This window comes from Gallinula chloropus (genome assembly GCF_964237585.1).
Source record: "Gallinula chloropus genome assembly, chromosome: 1".
NCBI classification, from domain to species: Eukaryota; Metazoa; Chordata; class Aves; order Gruiformes; family Rallidae; genus Gallinula; species Gallinula chloropus.
In genome coordinates, this window is record NC_140085.1 from 147,112,544 (window position 1) to 147,132,578 (window position 20,035).

The 20,035-nt window shown below is 44.2% G+C and overlaps 1 protein-coding gene across 2 annotated transcripts in view; it reads right to left on the reverse strand.

Annotated features, from left to right (window-relative positions):
* Positions 1-20,035, reverse strand: part of ST6GAL2 (ST6 beta-galactoside alpha-2,6-sialyltransferase 2) — a gene marked incomplete at both ends in the record, with an annotated part of 52,403 nt that overhangs the window by 10,728 nt on the left and 21,640 nt on the right. For both annotated transcript variants that reach the window (XM_084277252.1, XM_084277253.1), the window contains 4 exons: positions 5,245-5,419; positions 6,505-6,606; positions 9,881-9,978; positions 14,308-15,310. In XM_084277252.1, the coding sequence (XP_084133378.1) occupies positions 5,245-5,419; positions 6,505-6,606; positions 9,881-9,978; positions 14,308-15,310 (1,378 nt within the window). The remainder of the gene's footprint in view (positions 1-5,244; positions 5,420-6,504; positions 6,607-9,880; positions 9,979-14,307; positions 15,311-20,035) is intronic.

The window sequence follows — 20,035 nt, forward strand, 5'->3', positions numbered from 1 at the left end:
TGTTAAGGTATAGTCTGACATCAGTGACAGATGGGCTGCTGAGAGCTCACATGCTGTTTAGAAGAAAACTAAAGACAGAAATGTCTACAGAAGTTCCTCTTCTTGGAGGAAGCTGGTCTGTGTTAGGTAATATTCCTGTCACCTGGGTTTTAGACCTCTGTAGAGTGTATGTGTTGTATGTTGCCATTTCAGAAGCTTCTGAAAGCAGTGAGACATTGAAAAGGCTTTAAACAGTGAGTATGCTCAAAATGCAGTATTACCAAACCATTCCAAACTTGTGCCTTATTTTGTATGTAACCTGGAGAGCACAACCAGTCCTGCTCCATGCCACACTTCTCTCACCAGCCTCTCCTCCCCACTCCTCTATAGCTGGGATTCGTTACGCTTCCCTTACTCCCACCAACAGCTAATGCAGTGCTAATGCCTCTCCTCGCCAAGATGCTGGCACAGAGCTAATGCACAGAGCGTTTTGCGGAACCAGGGGCTTCAGGAGGTAGTTACACCAACACATGGTGTCCCTTAACCAAAAAAAACGTGCTTCTCCCTAGCTCTCATGCTTTGTAGAAACCAGGGAAAAAAGATACTACCTCTTCTCACTCGTTCTCCTAAAGTCTCAGCATGCAAGAGGCTACCTCTGCTCCACAAATGATCCACTGGCCCCTTTTACAAGGGACTTAATAATAATGTGACTTAAGTACTTTAATACAGCTATTAACAAAGTTAGAAGATTCCCCTGACATCAATCACCGCTGAAGGATGGTGACTCACTGCTGGAGAAGAGCACGTTCCACCAAGCATCCTCCCTTTGGGAAGAGTTGGTTTCTCTCAAATAGCACCAAATGGCAGAAATAGATGCGACTGTCAGGTGAAAAAAGTAATTTCTGAAGGAATGGCCTAGGACCACCCTAAAGAATTCCTGACATCCTGAAAGGAATGTGCTATAAAGAGCTTACATTCAGGGATACAGGTCACACTGCCTGTGAAAATTGATACCCTCTCTCTAACAACAACCCATCTTCCTTCCCATAGCTGTTCTGAGCACAGTGCTATTAGCAGTGTGGCCATTGAATAAACCATTTTCCTGCTTCTTATTGAAATTAAGACACTTGCATTTTACGATGGTCATCTTTCACTCATTCTTTCTATTAATTTCATAGGAAATAATTTAATAGATTTTGTAACAATCAGCTCTATGTTGAAGATATGCCTTTTGTACAGGTGCATTCAGCTGAGTCTCAGCTTCACTTCCAACTGGGTATTTGCAGCATGAGCTGTTGAGAGATACCTGATTTGAAGACCAACATGACTTTTCAGATACCTGCCAAGCTGTATTACATTTTTTTATGTTTTATCTTCCCCTGTATGTCCATCTTTGACAATATACCAATGCTCTTTCTGTGCTGTGCCCCCCTTCATAGTATGTTACACATACATTGCACAGACGTCTATTCAGTAAGGTTACTAAAACAGGAAACGTCTCCCTATTAAAATATTTTAAAATCATCTGTAAGAGCAGTAATTACAGTCATACCCTTGACTGCTAATAACACCATTACCAAAAAAAAAAGCCTAAGCATTGCCTTTAGAAAAGAACAATCTAAATAAAATTCCCAGTAGAGGTGAAAGAACCAAATTTGCATTTGTACACACAGACTATATTTATCTGTAGAGCTTTTGTTGTTAGTGTTTTTGTTTGTTTAATGATTTGTATTTTCAAAGCATTCGCTACTTGAAGGATATTTTTTGCCAGGAACATTCAGATTTGGGGTTGAAGATTACTGTTCTAGTCTTACAGTGAAATTAACTCCCCTTCTTCAAAGTAAGCTTTTGAAGTGTTTCTTACATATGGTGCAAGCACAGAGTGACAGCACAATGATCCTCTTCACTATTCTTCTGATCAGCAGCTGTTAAACTATTTTTATCAACAACTTCATTACTCCAATAAATGCTTTTACAAAATGTGAATGCTGCTGGTGAGATCATTCCACATGAGCAGACTTCTCCTTATGAATTTTTACAAGCAGGTTCCAAAAACCTCACTTCAAGAAGTAAGCAACTGCCAAGCCATCCTCCTCCGATAATCACCTCCTCTTCTTTCCACTCATGCTTCAGGTATCGCAGAATCACAAGGTTGGAAAAGACCTTCAAGCTCATCAAGTCCAACCATTCCTGTCCCATGCTAAACCATATCCCTAAGTACCTCATCTACCCGTCTTTTAAACATATCCAGGGATGGTGACTCAACCCCCTCCCTGGGCAGCCTGTTCCAGGCCCTGACAACTCTTTCAGTGAAGAACTTTTTCCTAACATCTAATCTGTCCCTGCCCTGGCACAGCTTTGTGCCATTTCCCCTTGTCCTGTCTCCTGTCACCTGGCTGAAGAGACCATCACCCACCTCTCTACAACCTCCCTTCAGGTAGTCGTAGGTGGTGATAAGGTCTCCCCTCAGCCTCCTCTTCTCCAGACTAAACATCCCCAGCTCCCTCAGCCACTCCTTATAGGATTTGCCCTCCAGCCCCTTCCCCAGCCTGGTTGCCCTTCTCTGGACTCTTTCAAGGACCTCAATGTCTTTCTTATGGTGAGGGGCCCAGAACTGGACACAGCACTCGAGCTGCGGCCTCACCAATGCCGACTACAGGGGCACAATCACCTCCCTAGACCTACTGTCCACACTATTTTTGATACAAGCCAGGATGCCATTGGCCTTTCTGGTCACCTGGGCAGATAATCACAACCCACTTAGGTCATAGATGGGTATCTCCCAGACACCTTTATGTCATCCTTCTGCGAGCCTCAGCACCCACCCTAAGGCCTTTGGCAGGCTCCACAATATCATCGGATGCCACTACTATATACAGAGCCCAGGCTAAGTACTCAGAACTGCCTTCCCCATGTTGGATGCAGTCACAGTCTCCAGTATCTTCACTTTCAGATTCAGATGGAAAGAACGGTGAGAGCATTTGCTGCAAGCACCAAATACACAGACCAATACCACAATGTCAAGGAGGAGAGGATGGAGTTTCTGAAATGGAAGATGGTATGTGGAGCTCTATTGCTCTCTGTGTCTCTAGAAGCACAAGCAAGGAAGACCCTGACAGAGTCTTGCTACTCTGACTGCTTGCATGATTTAGACACTCATGATTAGGACCTGCTATGCATCAGATTAGTCATTATGTTGTATGAACTGTGAGCAGTGCCAAATTATCCCCCCCAAAAATACTAAGAAAGGACCAAAAAGTAGTGAAACTCTATTCCTTCAAGGGTAAGAAGGAGGATACTTTGAGTACTTGCAGTCAGACCACGGGAAGCCATGGGAAATGACATTTCTTGACCTGTGTAGGGAATACAGCTTGGCCTGTCAGACTGCATCAGCAATTTCATCGTCTCTGTATGAGCTACCATCTGCTTTCACTTGTCTGATGCATCCCTGCTCTATGATCCCACAAAGAACTTCAGAGTGAGTAGATAAATCAACAGATTCACAGAAGGGTTGGAAGGGACTTCTGGAGATCATCTAGTCCAACACCACTGCTAAAGCAGGATCACCTAGAGCAGATTGCACAGGACAGCATTCAGGAGGGTCTTTAGTATCTTAAGAGAAGGAGACACTATAATTTCTCTGGGCAGCTTGTGCCATGGCTCTGCCACACTCCGAATGAAGATTTCCTCATGTTCATATGGAGTTTCCTATGTTCCAGTCTGTGACCACTGCCCCTTTTACTATCATTGGGTACCACTGAGAAGAGTCTGGTGCCATCCTGTTGACTTCCACCTTTTAGGTATTTCTAAGTGTTTATCAGATCCCCTTTCAGTCTTCTCCAGGCTAATCAGACCCAGCTCTTTCAGCCTTTCCTCATACAAGAGATCCTTCAGTTGCTCCATCATCTTTGTAGACTTCCACTGGACTCTGTCCAGTAGTTTCCAGTCTCTCTGGAACTGGACACAATACTCCAGATGTGGCCTTACCAGGGCACAGTAGAAGGGGAGGATAAACTCCCTTAAGCTGCTGTCCATGCTTTTCTTAATGCACCCCAGAATACCATTGGTCTTCTTGGCCACGAAGGCATATGGCATGAGGACATTGCTCATGAAGAATTTGTTCGCCAGGACTCCCAGATCCTTTTCCACAGAGCTGTTTCCTATACTGTACTGGTGCCTGGGGTTATTCCTCCCTAGGTGAAGGAGTCTACACTTCCCATTGCTGAACTTCATTTGGTTCCTCTGGTTTGTCCAGGTCTCTCTGAATGGCAGTGCAGCCTTCTGGTGTATCAGCCCTTCCTCCCAGTTCTCTATCATCAGCAAACTCGCTGAGGGTACGCTCTGTCCTCCTGTCCAGGTCACTGATGAAGATGTTGAACAAGACCAGACCAAGCACTCACCCCTAGGGCACACCATGGGCAACCAGACCCTGTGCCATTGACAACTCTCTGAGCTCTGCCATTCAGCCAGTTCTCAACCCACCTCACTGCCCACTCATCCAACCCATAATTCCTAAGCTTGCCTATGACGATGTTACGAGACAGTGCCAAAAACCTTGCTGAAGTCAAGACACACCCTGCTCCCCCCTCATCCATCCATGCAGTCATGCCATCACAGAAGGCCACCAGATTGGTCAGGCATGATTTGTCCTTGGTGAATCCATGCTGACCACTTCTGATAACCTTCTTCTTCACAGGCTTACTAATAAATTAACCCCCTGAAGATCTGTTCCATCACCTTTCCAGGAACTGAGGTGACGCTGACTGGCCTGTAGTTTCCTGGGTTCTCCTTGTCACCTCCTTCTTGCTCTTTTTTGAAGGTTGGAGTGACATTTGCTTTCCTCCAGTCTTCAGGCACCTCTACTGTTTTCCAAGACCTCTCAAAGATTATTGAGAGCAGCCTAGCAATAACATCTGCCAACTCCCTGAGCACTTGTGGGTGCATCTCATCAGGGCCCATGGATTTGTGGATGTTGAGTTTGCTTAGAAGTTCTCTAACCCTATGGAATAATACTCATTGCTCACAGATGTATGTTTTATAAATCTGGTATGCATTCTATGGATATGAAAGGCAAGAAAGCAGGATATTAAATTCACCCAACTATTTCATAGTTCTCATACTCTCTGTTTTAGCTCATTGTTTCTATATAGAGCAACAATAACAAACAGTACATGTATATGGACTTGATCCTCAAGCAATGTACACATTTACAATTTTCTTTTAAAAATCTAACATGTCTACTGGGCCTTTCTTTGATATACCTACCAATAAAACCTGAAGAAGGAGGGTTGGGCTGTATCTTTTCTTTAGTGTTCTCCTGAATGATGTCCCAGAGCTGCCATATAAACTTTGGATGGAGAATGTAAAACGGCTGCTTTGGGTTCTTCCTGCGATGCTGTACATAGGGAGTGAACAGATTGTAGTCTGGCTTCTTGTACCACTGGGAGGGAAAAAGAAAGAATTTTTATAAACTTATGGTATCCAGTGTGCTTTGAACACTATATGCCAAAAGTGACGTGAACCAGTTTTATCCAGGTTCCTTGGAATGAAATCAGAGGTAGTAAGGCAGCCTGTATGGGTGGATGCTTCTCCTAGAAAGCCAGTCCTCACTCCAGGCTATTCTACTTCTCATACAGAGACTCCCAATAAATGATTCATTGCAGTGGGAAGAGCCAACCTCACCTGCCAATCACAGGTCTGTGTTACACAAGGGGTTCAAAGAGCCTTGACATGAGACCTGGGTGAACCTTCCTCTGAAGATGTCCCTGTCCCTGCTGGAGGCAGCAGCAGCAGGTGAGGCAGGCTGATGACAGCCCACGTAGGAGACAGGCAGCCTCTGGCATCTGTTGCTAAGGGAGTTCAGCAGACAAAGGTTTACTTTCTACTTTGCAGCCTGCTCAGCTCTGAGCTCCCCTTGCCAAGAACCATCAAATCAACTGGGCCACTGGAGCTGCAGCACCAGCCAAAGCAGAGACTCCCCCAGTGACAACCAGATGGATGTCTGCTGCTCTCAGCGAGGGGGTGGATGGTGGGGCACAGATGGCTCTGGGGGAGTGGACACAAAGGGAAGACTGGTGAAGAAGAGGCCTGAGAAATGGAGAAGGTGCCAAAACAAATTTCATTTCATTCGTTGTATTTTGTCTGGGATGGCAGAGGGGGAGGCGTGGAAAAAAGGGATGCAACTCTTCATCTGTCCTGATAAAACCGCCTTCTGAAATCTACTAATGTTCTCTCCTTTGGCAAACACACAGAAAACTCACTCTTATGTGAAAATAGCTATATTTTATCAAAAAAATCCTCCATCATCCCTCTACCCTAAATTCTCAGTGCAGTCCATTCCAGTACAAGTGCTGGCTACTAAAAGGCTTTTGACCAATAAAGTAATTTTGACCAATTCACAAAGACATAGTAAACTTTGGGGTTTACCGTGACAAGTGAGAACCAAGAGACTGCAATACTGAATACATTCATGTTTTACAGTGCTTTCCAACTGATTGGGAAGAAAGGTCCAAGCAGGCATCTTACCACGTTCAGATTTGCAGAGTAGGGGGCAGGATCCCAGGCTACTAAGATAACATCTTTGTACAAGGAGCTGTCAACAAAGTGATGGTTTGGGTTGGTGAGGATCTGTAAACACAGATGTCAAGAATTGAACAGTGTTAGAAACAAGTGGGATCCAGAAAAATGGCAAAATCCTTCTGTAAAATGAACAGTCCTCCCCACACTGCTGTTTGCTCTGCTTTAATTCTGGTTGATTTTAAGCATCTTGTTTTGTTAAAAATATATATAAAAAGGAGCTTAGCCATAAACAGCACTCATGACAGTTTGAAGTAGCAGTATGCTGAATTACTCTCCATCTGTGAGGGATATGATGGGACCACTTGAGATGTTGCATAATTGTATATCAACACTACCGTGTATTCTGGAACTTGAAAATGAAAGCTGTGGTATTTCAGATTGCCCACAGGATCTTCTTTTTGCCACAGAGCTGCCTTTTTTGAAGAGCTGCAGCCCCAAGGATAACATAGTGGTTTTCTTTTTTTCTTTTTTTTTCCCCTACTCCCCCCATTTTCATTGCTTTTCTTTTCAACGAATTCCAAAAAGGTAAATTAGACCATGGCTGTACAACCCGGTATACCTAGAAAAATAAGTCATGAACAGGCATGTGATAGGGCTATTTTTGAAGTATCTGTCATACTGCTCTGATCTACTGCTCTTCTGTAAAGCCCTCCCACATTTCCTGGTACTCTGCCTGATTTCCCGCCCCACTGGAAGTTTCCTTTCCACTCCTGCTGGCTTGTCCCTTCCCGGACCCTCCATGCCTAACCAGATCTCTCTGATCCCTGGTGCATCCAATCTCAGGCAGGATTGAGCTGAATGAGTTCAGCATTGGTTGAAACAGCACGAATTTGGCTCCAGCTGTTAAACTAATCAACATTCCAGACAAATAAATTCATACTAATATTCATTTCCCTTTAGGATCCAATGAGCCATATTTGATTATGCATATTTTTCTTCAGAAAAATAATATTGTTACCATAGCAATATTCTTCCTACCATAAACTTTGAGCTTAATGACTTTCCATCAGCCTTCTACAACAAGAACAGAATTGGTCATGCTGCCATCAGCATCCCCAACTCCATTTCTCAGAGCAGTTTTTGCCTGAGAATGTAAACTCCCTTTTTTTTCAGAGTACAAAGTAAACAGACCAAAAGGTCAAGCTTTTAAAAGCTCGGCTCCACAGTTATCACACAAAGGAGCTCTTACTTGCCTTTCAGTAAGCAAGAGTCCTTTGGAGGTGCTGTCCACACAAATTTGCTCTTAGAAAGCCTGCATACATATGTATGAGCTGAGCTTCTTCTGGAATAACAATAGGTGTTGTGGCCACACTGGCTTCCTTCACGTCCTGTGGGCGTTTGCAGCAGAGAACCGTGAGGGAAGAAGAGGGCAACAGCAGCTTTTTAATCAACTGAACGCAGGAACTTCCTACGGCGGGGAGGGAAGGAGCATCAGTAAGCCTGTGTGGATAACCCGTAGGGAAAGCAATTTTAATCAAGCGGGCTGTGCAGGCTTCTCTCCCAGGGAGGAGAAGGCTACTTTCTCAGCAGGTGGCCGGAGCATCACAGGTGGCTTCTGACCTCACAGGAGGACCAGAAAGGTGGTGAGGAGAGGAATGCTTGTGAGGAAGCTGGGCGAGATGACCTGGCCTGAATTTTAGCCATATCCTGTCTTTTCTTGAGAGGCCTTGTGGAGAGCGAGCAACGCACAACACAGCAGAGGCGGCCATGGGACCCTCCATTACCACCCTGGCAGAAGTGGTAATGGAGCAGCAGCTCTGGGAGCCAGGAGTATCCCAGCCTGCTGCAGAGAGCGACTAATTTACCTGTTTAGCCTCTCTGAATTCGCTGGGGAGCTAACAAAGCTCAGATCGCTCCCTGGAGGCATTTTTCTCTTTTCCTACAGGGATCCTAGTGAGACTAGTCACCTAATTGAAGTTTCTGAACCCTAGCACTGGAGTTCAGGCATGGTCAGCTACCAGGACGTTTGGGATAACAAATAACAGTAAGAAGGAAACCAACCAACCAAAAAAAAAGCAGCAAAATAAGTGACACTAAGACCGATGTTCTCCTATACCTTGCTTTCAGCCCTAAACCCTGAGTAAGATATTTCTGCTTTCTTCCTCTGAGCAAAAGACTGGGCACATTTGACCCAGATCACTTCAAAGATCCAGTCTGCCCTACAGCCCCACTAGCAGCTACAAAGTGAATATGGGGAGGAATGACACAGAACAGTCCTCTCTGCGATGGTGAAGAAGAAAAACACACACAGAACACACAGAATCCCAAGGTTGGAAAAGACCTTTAAGATCAAGTCCAACTATTCCTGTCCTATGCTAAACCATATCCCTAAGTACAAGTACCTCATCTACCTTTTTTTAAAACACATCCAGGGAAGGTGACTCAACCCCCTCCCTGGTCAGCCTGTTCTAGGCCCCGACAACTCTTTCAGTGAAAATTTTTTTTCTAATATCTAATCTGAACCTGCGAAGAAAAAAAACAAATCTGTAATGATTTAGCTCTGTTTCAGCCAAATCAGTATGTACAGAGCACGCTGCAGGGCCAACCCTACTGCTGGCGTTGAGTAATTAAAACCTCCATTTCAACATGCCATAAAATTTCACAGTAATTCAGTCACTGTATTTTGGCTGCGTTTCATAGAAAGGCGAAGCGGCTCGGTTTGCTTGAGTTTGGAGTTCTGGTTTTGCTCAAAATTGAAAAACTACTCTTAACCATAAGGTGTCACTACAGCTCAGCACACAATTATTTGTTGACAACCATAGGCAGAAAATCCCATTTTCTGTTTCCATTCAGATGAACAACCTCACCTTACCTGTAATATCCAACGTACATTAAAAGTTTTTTACTAGTTCACTCCAAATTTTTCAAGAACGATGAGTTGCCTGAAGTTATGTACTAAGACAACTCAGCTCCCACTTCTTTTGCCTTCCAGCGAGGAAATAATTGGGGAACCAGAGAACATGAGAAAAGAGCTTTGGGATCCCACAGCCTGGGCTTTGTGAAGATCCCGGAGGCAGTGTGGTGAATGTCTTCTGTACTGTCGGCTCTGGCATCCTGCAGAGCCTTTACAGATGGAGGGCAGACACATGAGAAACTTTACCAACCATTTCTTTGAAAACAGTAGTTACATCAGGTTAACTACTGCAATTGCTCTACGCGGCCAGCAGTGTGAACATCCCTGTAAGGGAGAACTTTTACCTGCTCTACATCGTGACTGTAAAATCACTAGCTGCTTCACAAATTACCCAACACTTTCCTTCCGAGTTACTAATGGAATGTCATACCATACAGAAGTATTAAATTCACAAAAGGAAGATCTTACCTGTGAGTTAATGATCCGCATGGTTGTTTTATTTCCAACATCTTTTTCATAGCCACGTGTTGGAGCAGAATTAAATCTTAAGACAGCATCATGAGAATCTAAGAGCATAAATGAGGGGATAATTTGGGGTTTTTTTTTTAGTAAAATAGAACAGTAAAGTAAAACAAGTGATCTAAACTTACATAAAACTTACACATCTCTCCTAATCTTGATATTCTAAGGATGATAAACATTCTACTATGTGCTAACAAAAATCCTCTTGCATCTGCCATACATTATTAACATTATTAAAATCCACTGGAAAAAGTACAGAATCATCTATTAATTTAGCTTGTGATAATTAAATATTTCTCTTAATTGGGTAAACTTAGTGTGGGAAGGTTATTAGTACACCCAGTACACACCATTGCTTGCTATTTCTATTGCAGAACAGATAAAGAATTACTACATGCAAAAACATGTTAATTGCAAGGATATCTAATTGCACATCTGAATGTACAACAACACTTAACTATAAGCTTATGCTTCACAGTATTTTATAATACCTGAAAATCTCAGACTACCCCAAAACTATTAATCATACCGTGTACTTATTCTCAAGGTCAGTACAAGTCTTAAAGGGTCTCTGTAGAGAAGTCAGCCCACAAGCCTGCTCACACACAGAAACCTGAGGATCCCTTGGTAGCAGAGAGCTAACAGAGCTCAACTGTCAAAGTTTCCCCACACGCTATTGACCTCAGAGTCATGCAGAATAGAAAGCAGCTATAGGTCAAGTATGGGTCAAGGGTAGACAGCATGTGCAAGCCTCTGCTGGATAAAAGATAATCACTCTCACAGTCTTTCTTCTTAGGGGACCTCAAAGCCCAACAGGCCTGAGGGAGAGTAAGGCATTATATCCACCGCCCAGAAACACACCGTCCCTCTCAGTAGCCCCCTCTTTGATCTATGCTTGTCCCTTCTATCAATGGAAGCAGAGAACAGGATTTAGCCCAAAATGGGCATGTAATGCCTTAACTCATAGGTAGTTTATACAGCTGTTTAGTCACTTAAAATGAGGTTGTGTGTAGCTAAAAAATGGAGGAGGCGGAAGTTTCCAAAGATAACCAAGATCCTTTGATGGGAGTTCAGGCCTGATCCTATCACACTGGGATCTTCCATTCTTTGACACTTCTACTCCACACTTCCTGTACTCCAGACAAGAAAATGTTGTGTGACATGAAGCCAGCAGTCCAATCTCAGCCATACTTACTTGCTTTAACATGTTGTGTCTAAAAAGAGAGATTTTTGCCAAATGTTACACGAGCCCAACTCCTCAGGAACTAAGAAGATGGCAAGGCTTTTTCTATATCCCTATTCAGGGACAGCCCTAGCCTCAACACCTAGCCTTTGCTTCTCTAAACATAAGCATCTTGATTGCGTAGGCCCTAGAGGACATGAAATCAATAGAAGCTGCAGGTACTCCACATTTTTGGAGACGGAAAAGAAAACCAGAGGTCCTTTATACTTGAAACCTGCTTCTGAACTTCAGATCATACATTTGAACTTGAATTTGATAACTTTTCAACAACCTGTTGACTGAGAACTGGGCTGGGAAACGGGAATTGTATGGTTCATAACTTGAGAGACGGTGTGCTGCATTTCCAACATTACTCATGCTGTTTCTTGATGTCAAGAGTAAACACCTTTCCTTCACCATAAAATCTATCATCAGGACACTGACTAACACTGATAACAGCTGTTTTTAAGTCAACTGATTGTGCTCTTATTAAGTATTTGGAGATAAACATTTTAAAGATATAAAAAAATTGACGTTTTGATCACTGATCCCTTCATGACAATAACAAAATAATTTGGTCTCCTATTAAATGGCATGATCACAATGGGAGTGGATGCTGTTCTTGCACAGTATTTCCATACCTAGTTTCATTCAAAAAAAAAAAAAAAACCAAACCCAAACAAACCAACCCAAAAAAAACCCCCACCAAAAATCAACAGAGAGATGAGAGGGTGAAGGGCCAAAGGTAGGACCCAAATTAACGTTTCTGTCTGCGCTTCTAAGAGGATTACAGAAGAGGGTGCTAAAGGCCTATGAAATGTCCTCTGCTGCTGCTCTCTTAAGACTTTTTTTCATTTAGGTGGATAAATAGTAAAAGACTTTTGCCTGCAGCAACTTCATCAACCAAGACTGTACAGCCCATGGTCGAAAACCCAGAACTCATGCATGGGGTGTTTTTCCCGCCCTCCCTAATGATCCTGACTTTGCTGCACCTCTACAGAAGACCATAATGTGAGTGCCAGGCTGACTCCACAGAGCAGGATCACCAGCTGCCCAAGGTGCCTCCAAACTAGCAGGTTGGCTTGCATTTTCAACCAGGAGTGTTAGTAGCCCTGCTGCCAGCTCTGGGAGAGGACACTCTTCTACAGCTGTGGATGCATGGGGAGAAAGAGCATCTGGAACATCTTTTTCTTCCTGGTCAGACTCTTCTCACTTTTCCAAGGACTAGAGGGGAGGTGGAAAGGCACAGTCAGGAGCTCAACTGTAACGCACACAATCCGGACTCTGCAGGGGAAGCATAACTTCTTCCCCATACAAATAACAATACAAACAGATGCTGGAGCTTTCATTTTCCATTTTAAGTGAGAAAACCTGGCACAACGTCTCTGGCATCTTGGCATTTCCCAAGAGCCATGCTGACAGCTAAGACTCATGGGTTTGCACCAGGCCCTTCTGGGATGGCTTTTAGCAGTCAGTTGACCCCCACAATTCTGAGCCGAATTGTCTGCTCAGTCACTTGGAAAAAACCTTCTGTGACTCCTGCTGCCCCACACACTTCGCTGTACTACAGGTAGGAAGAGATCTGAAGCTTCATTGTAGACCTCACCAAACAGCATTCTTTTAGGTGGCATCAGATTACAATTTCCCAATTAAATCAAAAGCTCTTCCTCAGAGAATGGCATACACTTTCTGAGCCCAGAGTGTTACCCAGAAAATGGGTAGACGCAGGAGCATACGGCCCCCAGGTACCATGCCAAGCTCCTCAGCTGGTCCTGCATGTGTAAGTTTGTCATGATGCATGTTGCAGTATGTAGATATGTAAATATGTCATGAAGTGCTATGGATTTTCCAGTAGAGCACTACTTCATACTGGTGTAAACTGGGCGTACTGGGGAACACTGACAGAAGATTTTGTTTCAGTCAAGGATAACACATGGGAGAAAGGAGGAACCGTCAAGCACTTTTACACCAAAGATTTCTACATCAGGGTGACTTCCTGAGAAATTGGGGGTTACCCTGGGGCGGTTTTAACTTCAAGATGGCCAGGCACCTGTGCTGTGCTGGAAGCCTATTAGAGTAGTTTGATAATGATAGCAGCTTGAATGTAGCCCAGAGATTTAAAGGAAACCCATCTGTGTCAAAGCGATGGTGCGGTGCGATGAAGCAGGTATTGGGATGTGAAGTCCTGGACGATGGGAGGATTAGTGAATGCACATCGAAAGATTTTTATAGAGAGATGAAGGAGATAAATCTTCTTGCTACAGAATTAAGTTTGAGACATACATTTCATCCTTCTTTCAGCACTTTTAGCATACTGCATGTGTAGTACTAAAATGAAGAGTGACTGCGACATTAACATGAGCAGCAACACTCATTTTTGAAAAGTAAAAAAAAAGAGATCTGGATTAGTTTTATGGTTCCACAATGCCCTTCTGAACAGATACCACAAAGCTCTCACCTTGAAGTGGGGGATTCTGCGTGACATTGACATCTCAGCACCTGTAACCTCACTGACTCGGTGCAGCAATGGAGAAACAATGGGAGGAGATACTTCAACTCATTTAAATTCACTCTTGGAAAAGAGGTCAGGGGACTTGACCTCAGCACATGAGGCTGCTCAAAGGTCTGAATTCTGTATGTTTGTGAACTCTAAACACGCAAGAGATGAAGGGGATGCTCTGCTGCTTCTGGCTATGGAGACAATGCTCAGTCTGGGATAGTAACACCACAAGCAGCTTCTCTGTGAGCCACTGCAAAATATAGATGGGTATAACACAGCTTTGCAGAATAGAACCTGAACATGGCTCTCATCTGCTGAAGAAATAAACACTTACAGCAGCAAAATGTCAAATATGGCAGACCTGATGAAACTCATGCCTCCTTTATACTGCAAGCCATAATAAGATAAGAAGGCGTCATTGTTTTCTTTAAATCAAATTATGGCTTCAGGCCTGATTGCCCTTTCAGTTGTGTTGTCCTGAAAGGGAACAGCTTCACTGAAATCCATAAGCTCACACTCACGTAATGCTGGTGAGAGAGAAAGACCAGGCTTTACAGACCTATGCTTGAGGAAAATGAACCTTTTTTAAGACAAACATGAATACAAATGTGTACAAACATATATGCACATAAATAGATGCATTTCACCCACCTATTTCATCCCCTAGAGAGGAGTTCAGTATTGCACCAGCAGACATAACTACGGCACAGCTCCCAAAGCCATGTGTATACAATTTGCCCAGTGGAATTTGGGGAACGTGCTTTTCCCATCCAAGAGTGGAGAAGGGAGCCTCCTTGCCATCTATTGTTTTCACATTCACCCTTTCTTTTAGCTCGCAGAATAGCTGGTCTCCCGTCAACTTGGAGTTTCGTTTTCCCTTGAACCGCACCCCATGCTTATTGGTGCTCAAATAATCTTTCATCGCCTTCTGCAGTCGAGGGTTTAGCATCTTGGAAGAGACATCCCCTTTCCAAAGCTTGTAAAGGAAGGATTTCGACATTGTGGAATACAGCCCATCCCAGTCATCAGATTCATCGAGCATCTGGCTTCTCCTGTGCTTTGTGCTCCTTCTCCTCATTCTTCTCTGATGGCTCCAGTTGTTCTGTAAAATATTTACTTTTGGATTGTCCTCATCAGCTGAGATGAATTTTGCTATCTCTTGAAGGTGGTTGTGCGGCCGAGGCTGACCAGCAGCAAATAAATAATCATCATTCACTTGGTAAAAAGCACTTTTTGATTTTCTTCCTATCTGGGATGGAAAAAACTCATCTTCATTTCTAAAAGCATCTTCCAAATCAGTCCACTTCTTAATATTTCCAGTCCCCGATTTAAAGGTATCTAAGAGATCTTCACTAAGAAGTACCTCATTCCCATCAATGGTTTCAGAGAATGATGGATCGTGTATGGCTCCCATGATTACTCTCTGTTTGCCTTGAAGGGGCAAAAGCCTCTTAGTTTCAATGTAAGAAAAGGAACTGGGAACTGGTTCAGCAGTGTTGCTATCCGTAAAATAGATGAATATCACCAGAAAAAGCAGACCCCATGCAAAGATCCCAAACAGCATGAGTTGTTTCCATTGCTTCAAGTTAGGTTTCATGGCAATGCCTTTACCAGCTTCTCTGTGCCTTGAAGTATTGGTGAAGGAAAATGAAACCTGGAAAGGACATCAAATATTAATCAAGCATGGTTCTAAAATTAGATGCAATTCAGGAATATTTTAACATGCTTTGATAGAAGGTGCTGAATTAATCTCCAAGTTGTAGCACAGAGGATCCAGAAGCAGAAACAAACTCCAGAGCCTGCAAACACCGCAGGAGTGACACACTTTGGCTGTAACCACAGAGTGACAGCTGCTAGCTACAAAAGAAGCTGGTGGCCAGTTTCTACAGTAACACTGGATCCTGCCTTTGGGGAGATCATGTGCCTGCCTGCTTCTGCTGTACCGAGTATAGCATTAAGACAGCAAAAGCAAAACCCACGCCTGGCTGTATGCACAGTGGGGACAGTATCAGCTGTCTTCTCTTTTGCCACTGAAAGCCCTCATGCAGTGGGACTGCTGGCAAGCCTGTCCCCAAAGGGACTGGGCAGAGAGCACAAACTCCCAGCTGGACAGCCCTCTACCCACAGCCCTGAAAGGACGATGCTCTGTGGGTACCATCCAGGGGAGGGCATCACACCTAGGGGGTGGGGGTTGGAGGGCAGCCTTTTCTTTTCCTCAGCTGGTACGAACTGGCACAGCACCAGTGGGCCACGTTGTTTGCCAGGGAGCACAGCCGAGGATCAGACGAGATTAAGAGAGCAACTGTTGTGCCTCTGCTATGGATGCTGCATGCACACTGGGGTGGCGTGAAGGAGATCTCCATGTCAAGGTGTAAGGGGTTTGCATTTCCCAAACTGGAGGGTGACGGCTGGCACAACTAACTAAACACAAGCCTTTAGGTTAAGGATGGAGATTACATAAAGGGGAAGCAGGGGGAGATGTCAGATCTAGACTTGGAAATTTGTGCTCTGCTAATGCCCGAGGACTTTGGACAGCTTATGCATTACCAGAGGGATGCATAGCCCAAATTAAATAAAGTCTGACTGGGGGCTGTGTTCCAAGGAAAACACACTAACACATTTCTGGACCATGGTACACACTACGCCCTTACACAAAGTCACTCGTGCAATCAAGTGGTGTGGGCATCAGTGGTAAATCTGGCTGAAGAAAATCCAACGTGGCCTCACTGTAAGCCTTACCATTCACCTCCCTGCACCACAGCTGCTACACTGCAGTGTAACTCAAGAGTACTCCTTAGTGACAGATGACTTAACCTGATCCAGATTAAAAATAAACCCCTTCTTCTGGAGTTTTGTTTCCAACACCATTTGTTTCACTGATCACTTAATGGTGGGACTGAACAGCCCCTTGTACCTGCCAGCTGCGACCAGGGAGTGGCCTGGATTTCCTTAACAGCTAGTGCCCAAGGAGCCACCCTCTCATCACACCGCATCTGAATGGCACACACAGCTCCACATGCATCTCAGAGCACACTGTCTGCTTAGACCTCACCATCAAGAGGGATCAAAACCACAATGACCAGGCACTATCGCCTCTCTGCAAGCTGCTAAAAGTACATCAAAGCTGAGTGCAAACTTTAGACCAAAGCTGCGACTAAGCCTTTGTTTTCACCTCGCAAAGCAACTGGCAATAACAGCGGTACCAGTAAGGCGTTTGACACACTGTCCCTCGCTCCCTCACCATGCCTCCATTACTGCCATCACCCCTGTGTACAGAGCTGGCATGTTACAAAACGCACCAGTAAACTCATACAGCGTGGGGGTGGGGAGTTGGGAGGGGGTAAGGTAGAAAAATATAATACAGAGGGTTGGGGTTTTTTGGTTCTTTTTAAACTGGGTCAGCCCTTTTATCCCCTTGAGTGCGGCCACACATCCAGTTGTTTCAGCAGGGGCAAGGAGATTGCCTACCACAATGCAGAGGCGAGAACAAACCGCAGGTGGTATTAGCAGGGAGACTTCAGGCTTGCATTTCTGCTGACCTCCGGGGAATGTGAGGCCACAGCATTACACTGCCAAACACAAGACTATTTTAATGAACTAGACAAAGCCTAGAACATTTAAGAGAAAAAAAAAAAAAAAAGGCAAAAAAAGCTGACTTTGGGACTCAGGGCACTCCTCAACCAGAGAGAGAATTCATGTCACACTTGGATGCCCAAATTTCATTGCAAACATTCATTTCTAATACACTGAAATAAAATTTTCCTGAGCAAGATAACCCTGTGCTCCACACACGTTTGGCTTGGCTCACACAAGCCACATGGAATAAAAGCTATTACTCCAGCTGACCCATTTCCTACTTGTGCTCTGCTGGTGCTGCAAGCTTGTTCTCTGCAGCACCTCGATGCTCCCCCTCCTGCAACCCCTTCCAATTTTAGAACCCTACAGGCTATGTCCTGTGGGAGTCGACTTACAGTGTATGACTGTTGTGCAACTTAGGTCTGCCCTGAAGTTATTGCAACCTGCCCACTCATCAGTGTTCAGATGGTTTACATTTTTAAATCAGCGTTCCTCGCCCGTCTGTATTGCTTTCATCCCTTTTTATCATTTTCCCTGCTGTGTTTCCCCAGCACTTTTCAACACGTGGCTTCCAAACCACTGTGTAAGTTAGACTTTGCTCAGTCAGATGTTTCTCCCGCTGAATGTACATTTCTTACAGGATCTGCAAAGGAAGCATCTCCCAGAATCTTTTTAGCAGACGAGCTTGCAGGAAGTCAAAGCTGTAAAGGAAGAGGTCACTAATATTTTCCACTGAGTCACGTAACAAGTCGAAACACAATTTACACATAATGCATAAAAAACCCTCACGTTTTTCTCAATTTCTTCCACGTTTTGCTGTATCTTATAATCAGAAGTGGATAAGGAGTAGAAAGGGTTTAGTTTTAACTCAGGTGCAAGATTATGAACATTTCTAATTGTCTGTGATAACATGTGACGGTTGGTGAAGCAGACTGCCTCAGCATGAAGAGTTACTCTGGATTTCTAAATCTGATATTCAGGTTGCAACCTGAAAAAGGAATGAGCTGCATTATTAATTATTTTTAAATCAATTTTTTTTCCCCTAACACTTACAAGGTCACAAAAGCACACTCATCTTGGTCAGCGTGCACCTTTGAGCACGCACACGATCACCTTTTTCATACGGTGACAAAATAGCTGTATAAAACAAACAAATCAGCATACAGGGGTATATTTGTCAACACTGCAAGCAGAAAGAGAAGCACCAGTGAGAATAAATCCGAAAACTTTACACATTAACTCCTGCAGAAGCTTATCTACAATCCCCTGTTGCAAGTGGGGCCTCAAAAAGGATACTCAAATCTCTTGAAGACCGGAGCTATGCAGGCAAATCTCTGTGCTGCTTTAATGTTTTTTTACTCACAAGAAAAGCCTTGTCCTCCGGCAGTACAGCTGAGCTAGAAGCAAATTCAAGGTCATTACTGTATTAGTTGCAAGAGGACCCCTACAACCTCACAGGATCTTGAAGATTGTGCGCGGAGCACAGCAGGAAGTCCAGAGCAATATATCCTTATCTTATCTGCCTCTGCACTGAACACCCGGTCCTCTCCCCCTCAGCCCCCGTGGTTTATCTCACACCTCCAAGTCCCAGGTTTTGGGAATGTCTGGGAGAAGAGGGCAGCCGTTCCAAGAGCTCCCCACCCCCTCGCTGGCGGCAGACCCCTCCATTGCTCACCAGGGAATCTCCCACGGTACCACCTGGGGATGTGTCTGGGGCTCATGCCCGGTGTTCCAGAAGGAAGTGCAACAAAAACATTTGTGTAGGAGGCCTGAAACGATGATCACAGTGAATTACACTGGCTAAATAAAGAAAAACAGGTGGTTTCGTAGATGTAATTATTGAAGTCTACTGGATGCTTCAGGAAGCAACTTCCATCTCTCTCACCCGTGCTCATCACACAGCTTCCAAGCTGCCAAAGCAATTCTATGCAAATTTTTAAATTTTCATTAACGCTGCTTACTGTCTCCAACCCCCCCAGCCCTGCCATAGCAATCCTTCTATTTACAAACGATGAGATGGCTGGAGTCAAAGCTCCAGCTACGGAGGATCAGACGAGGACGTCTGCGCCAAGGGAAAACAGCCAAGATTTAACCCAACCCAGGTTCCTGTTCAGCAGAAGTAATAAAAGATGTTTGCCCCTGTAGCTATTGTCTCCTTTTGCTACATATCTCCTGCCTGATGGGCTTTTTAATCATTAACTGATTTAGGCATCATGTACCATATGGAGAAGGGCTGCCTTCTTACCCAGTCAGGTTACTTGCATGGAAGCCACGGAAAGCATGACACAAGGTACACACAGGCGAAGCGGGCAGAAAGGGAACACTTATTTATGTGCTTAATAGAAGTACTAGCAGCAGCTACGGAAAAAAAAGGCAAGCCCTGAGGGTATCTCTGAAGCATCCTAGGAAATAAAGCCTACTGAAGGCCAATTCTCCAAAAGCAACACCCATTTACGGGAAATTTCCTTTTGCCATGCTGAGATGCAAGAAACCAATGTGCTCCCCCTTCCTTTATATAGCCCATTGTTTTGCAACAAGGAGCACTTTTAATTTCTCTGAAGTAGGCCTCCTGACTATTTCTTAAATGAGAAAAGATGGATGAGGGACATTTTTTTTTTTTTAAATCCTTTGAAACATTCCTCCCTTTCAACACTGTCTATTGTTAAATTAATTTGTACAGACCCCAGCAGCTCAGAGGTCAGGACGGTTCAAGTTGATGTTCTAAGCTGCGCACTGTTATGTTAAACAGGGTTTTTCTTGGCTGCAGCTTTGCAGTGAGAAGGTCACCTCGGGGTTATTTGGG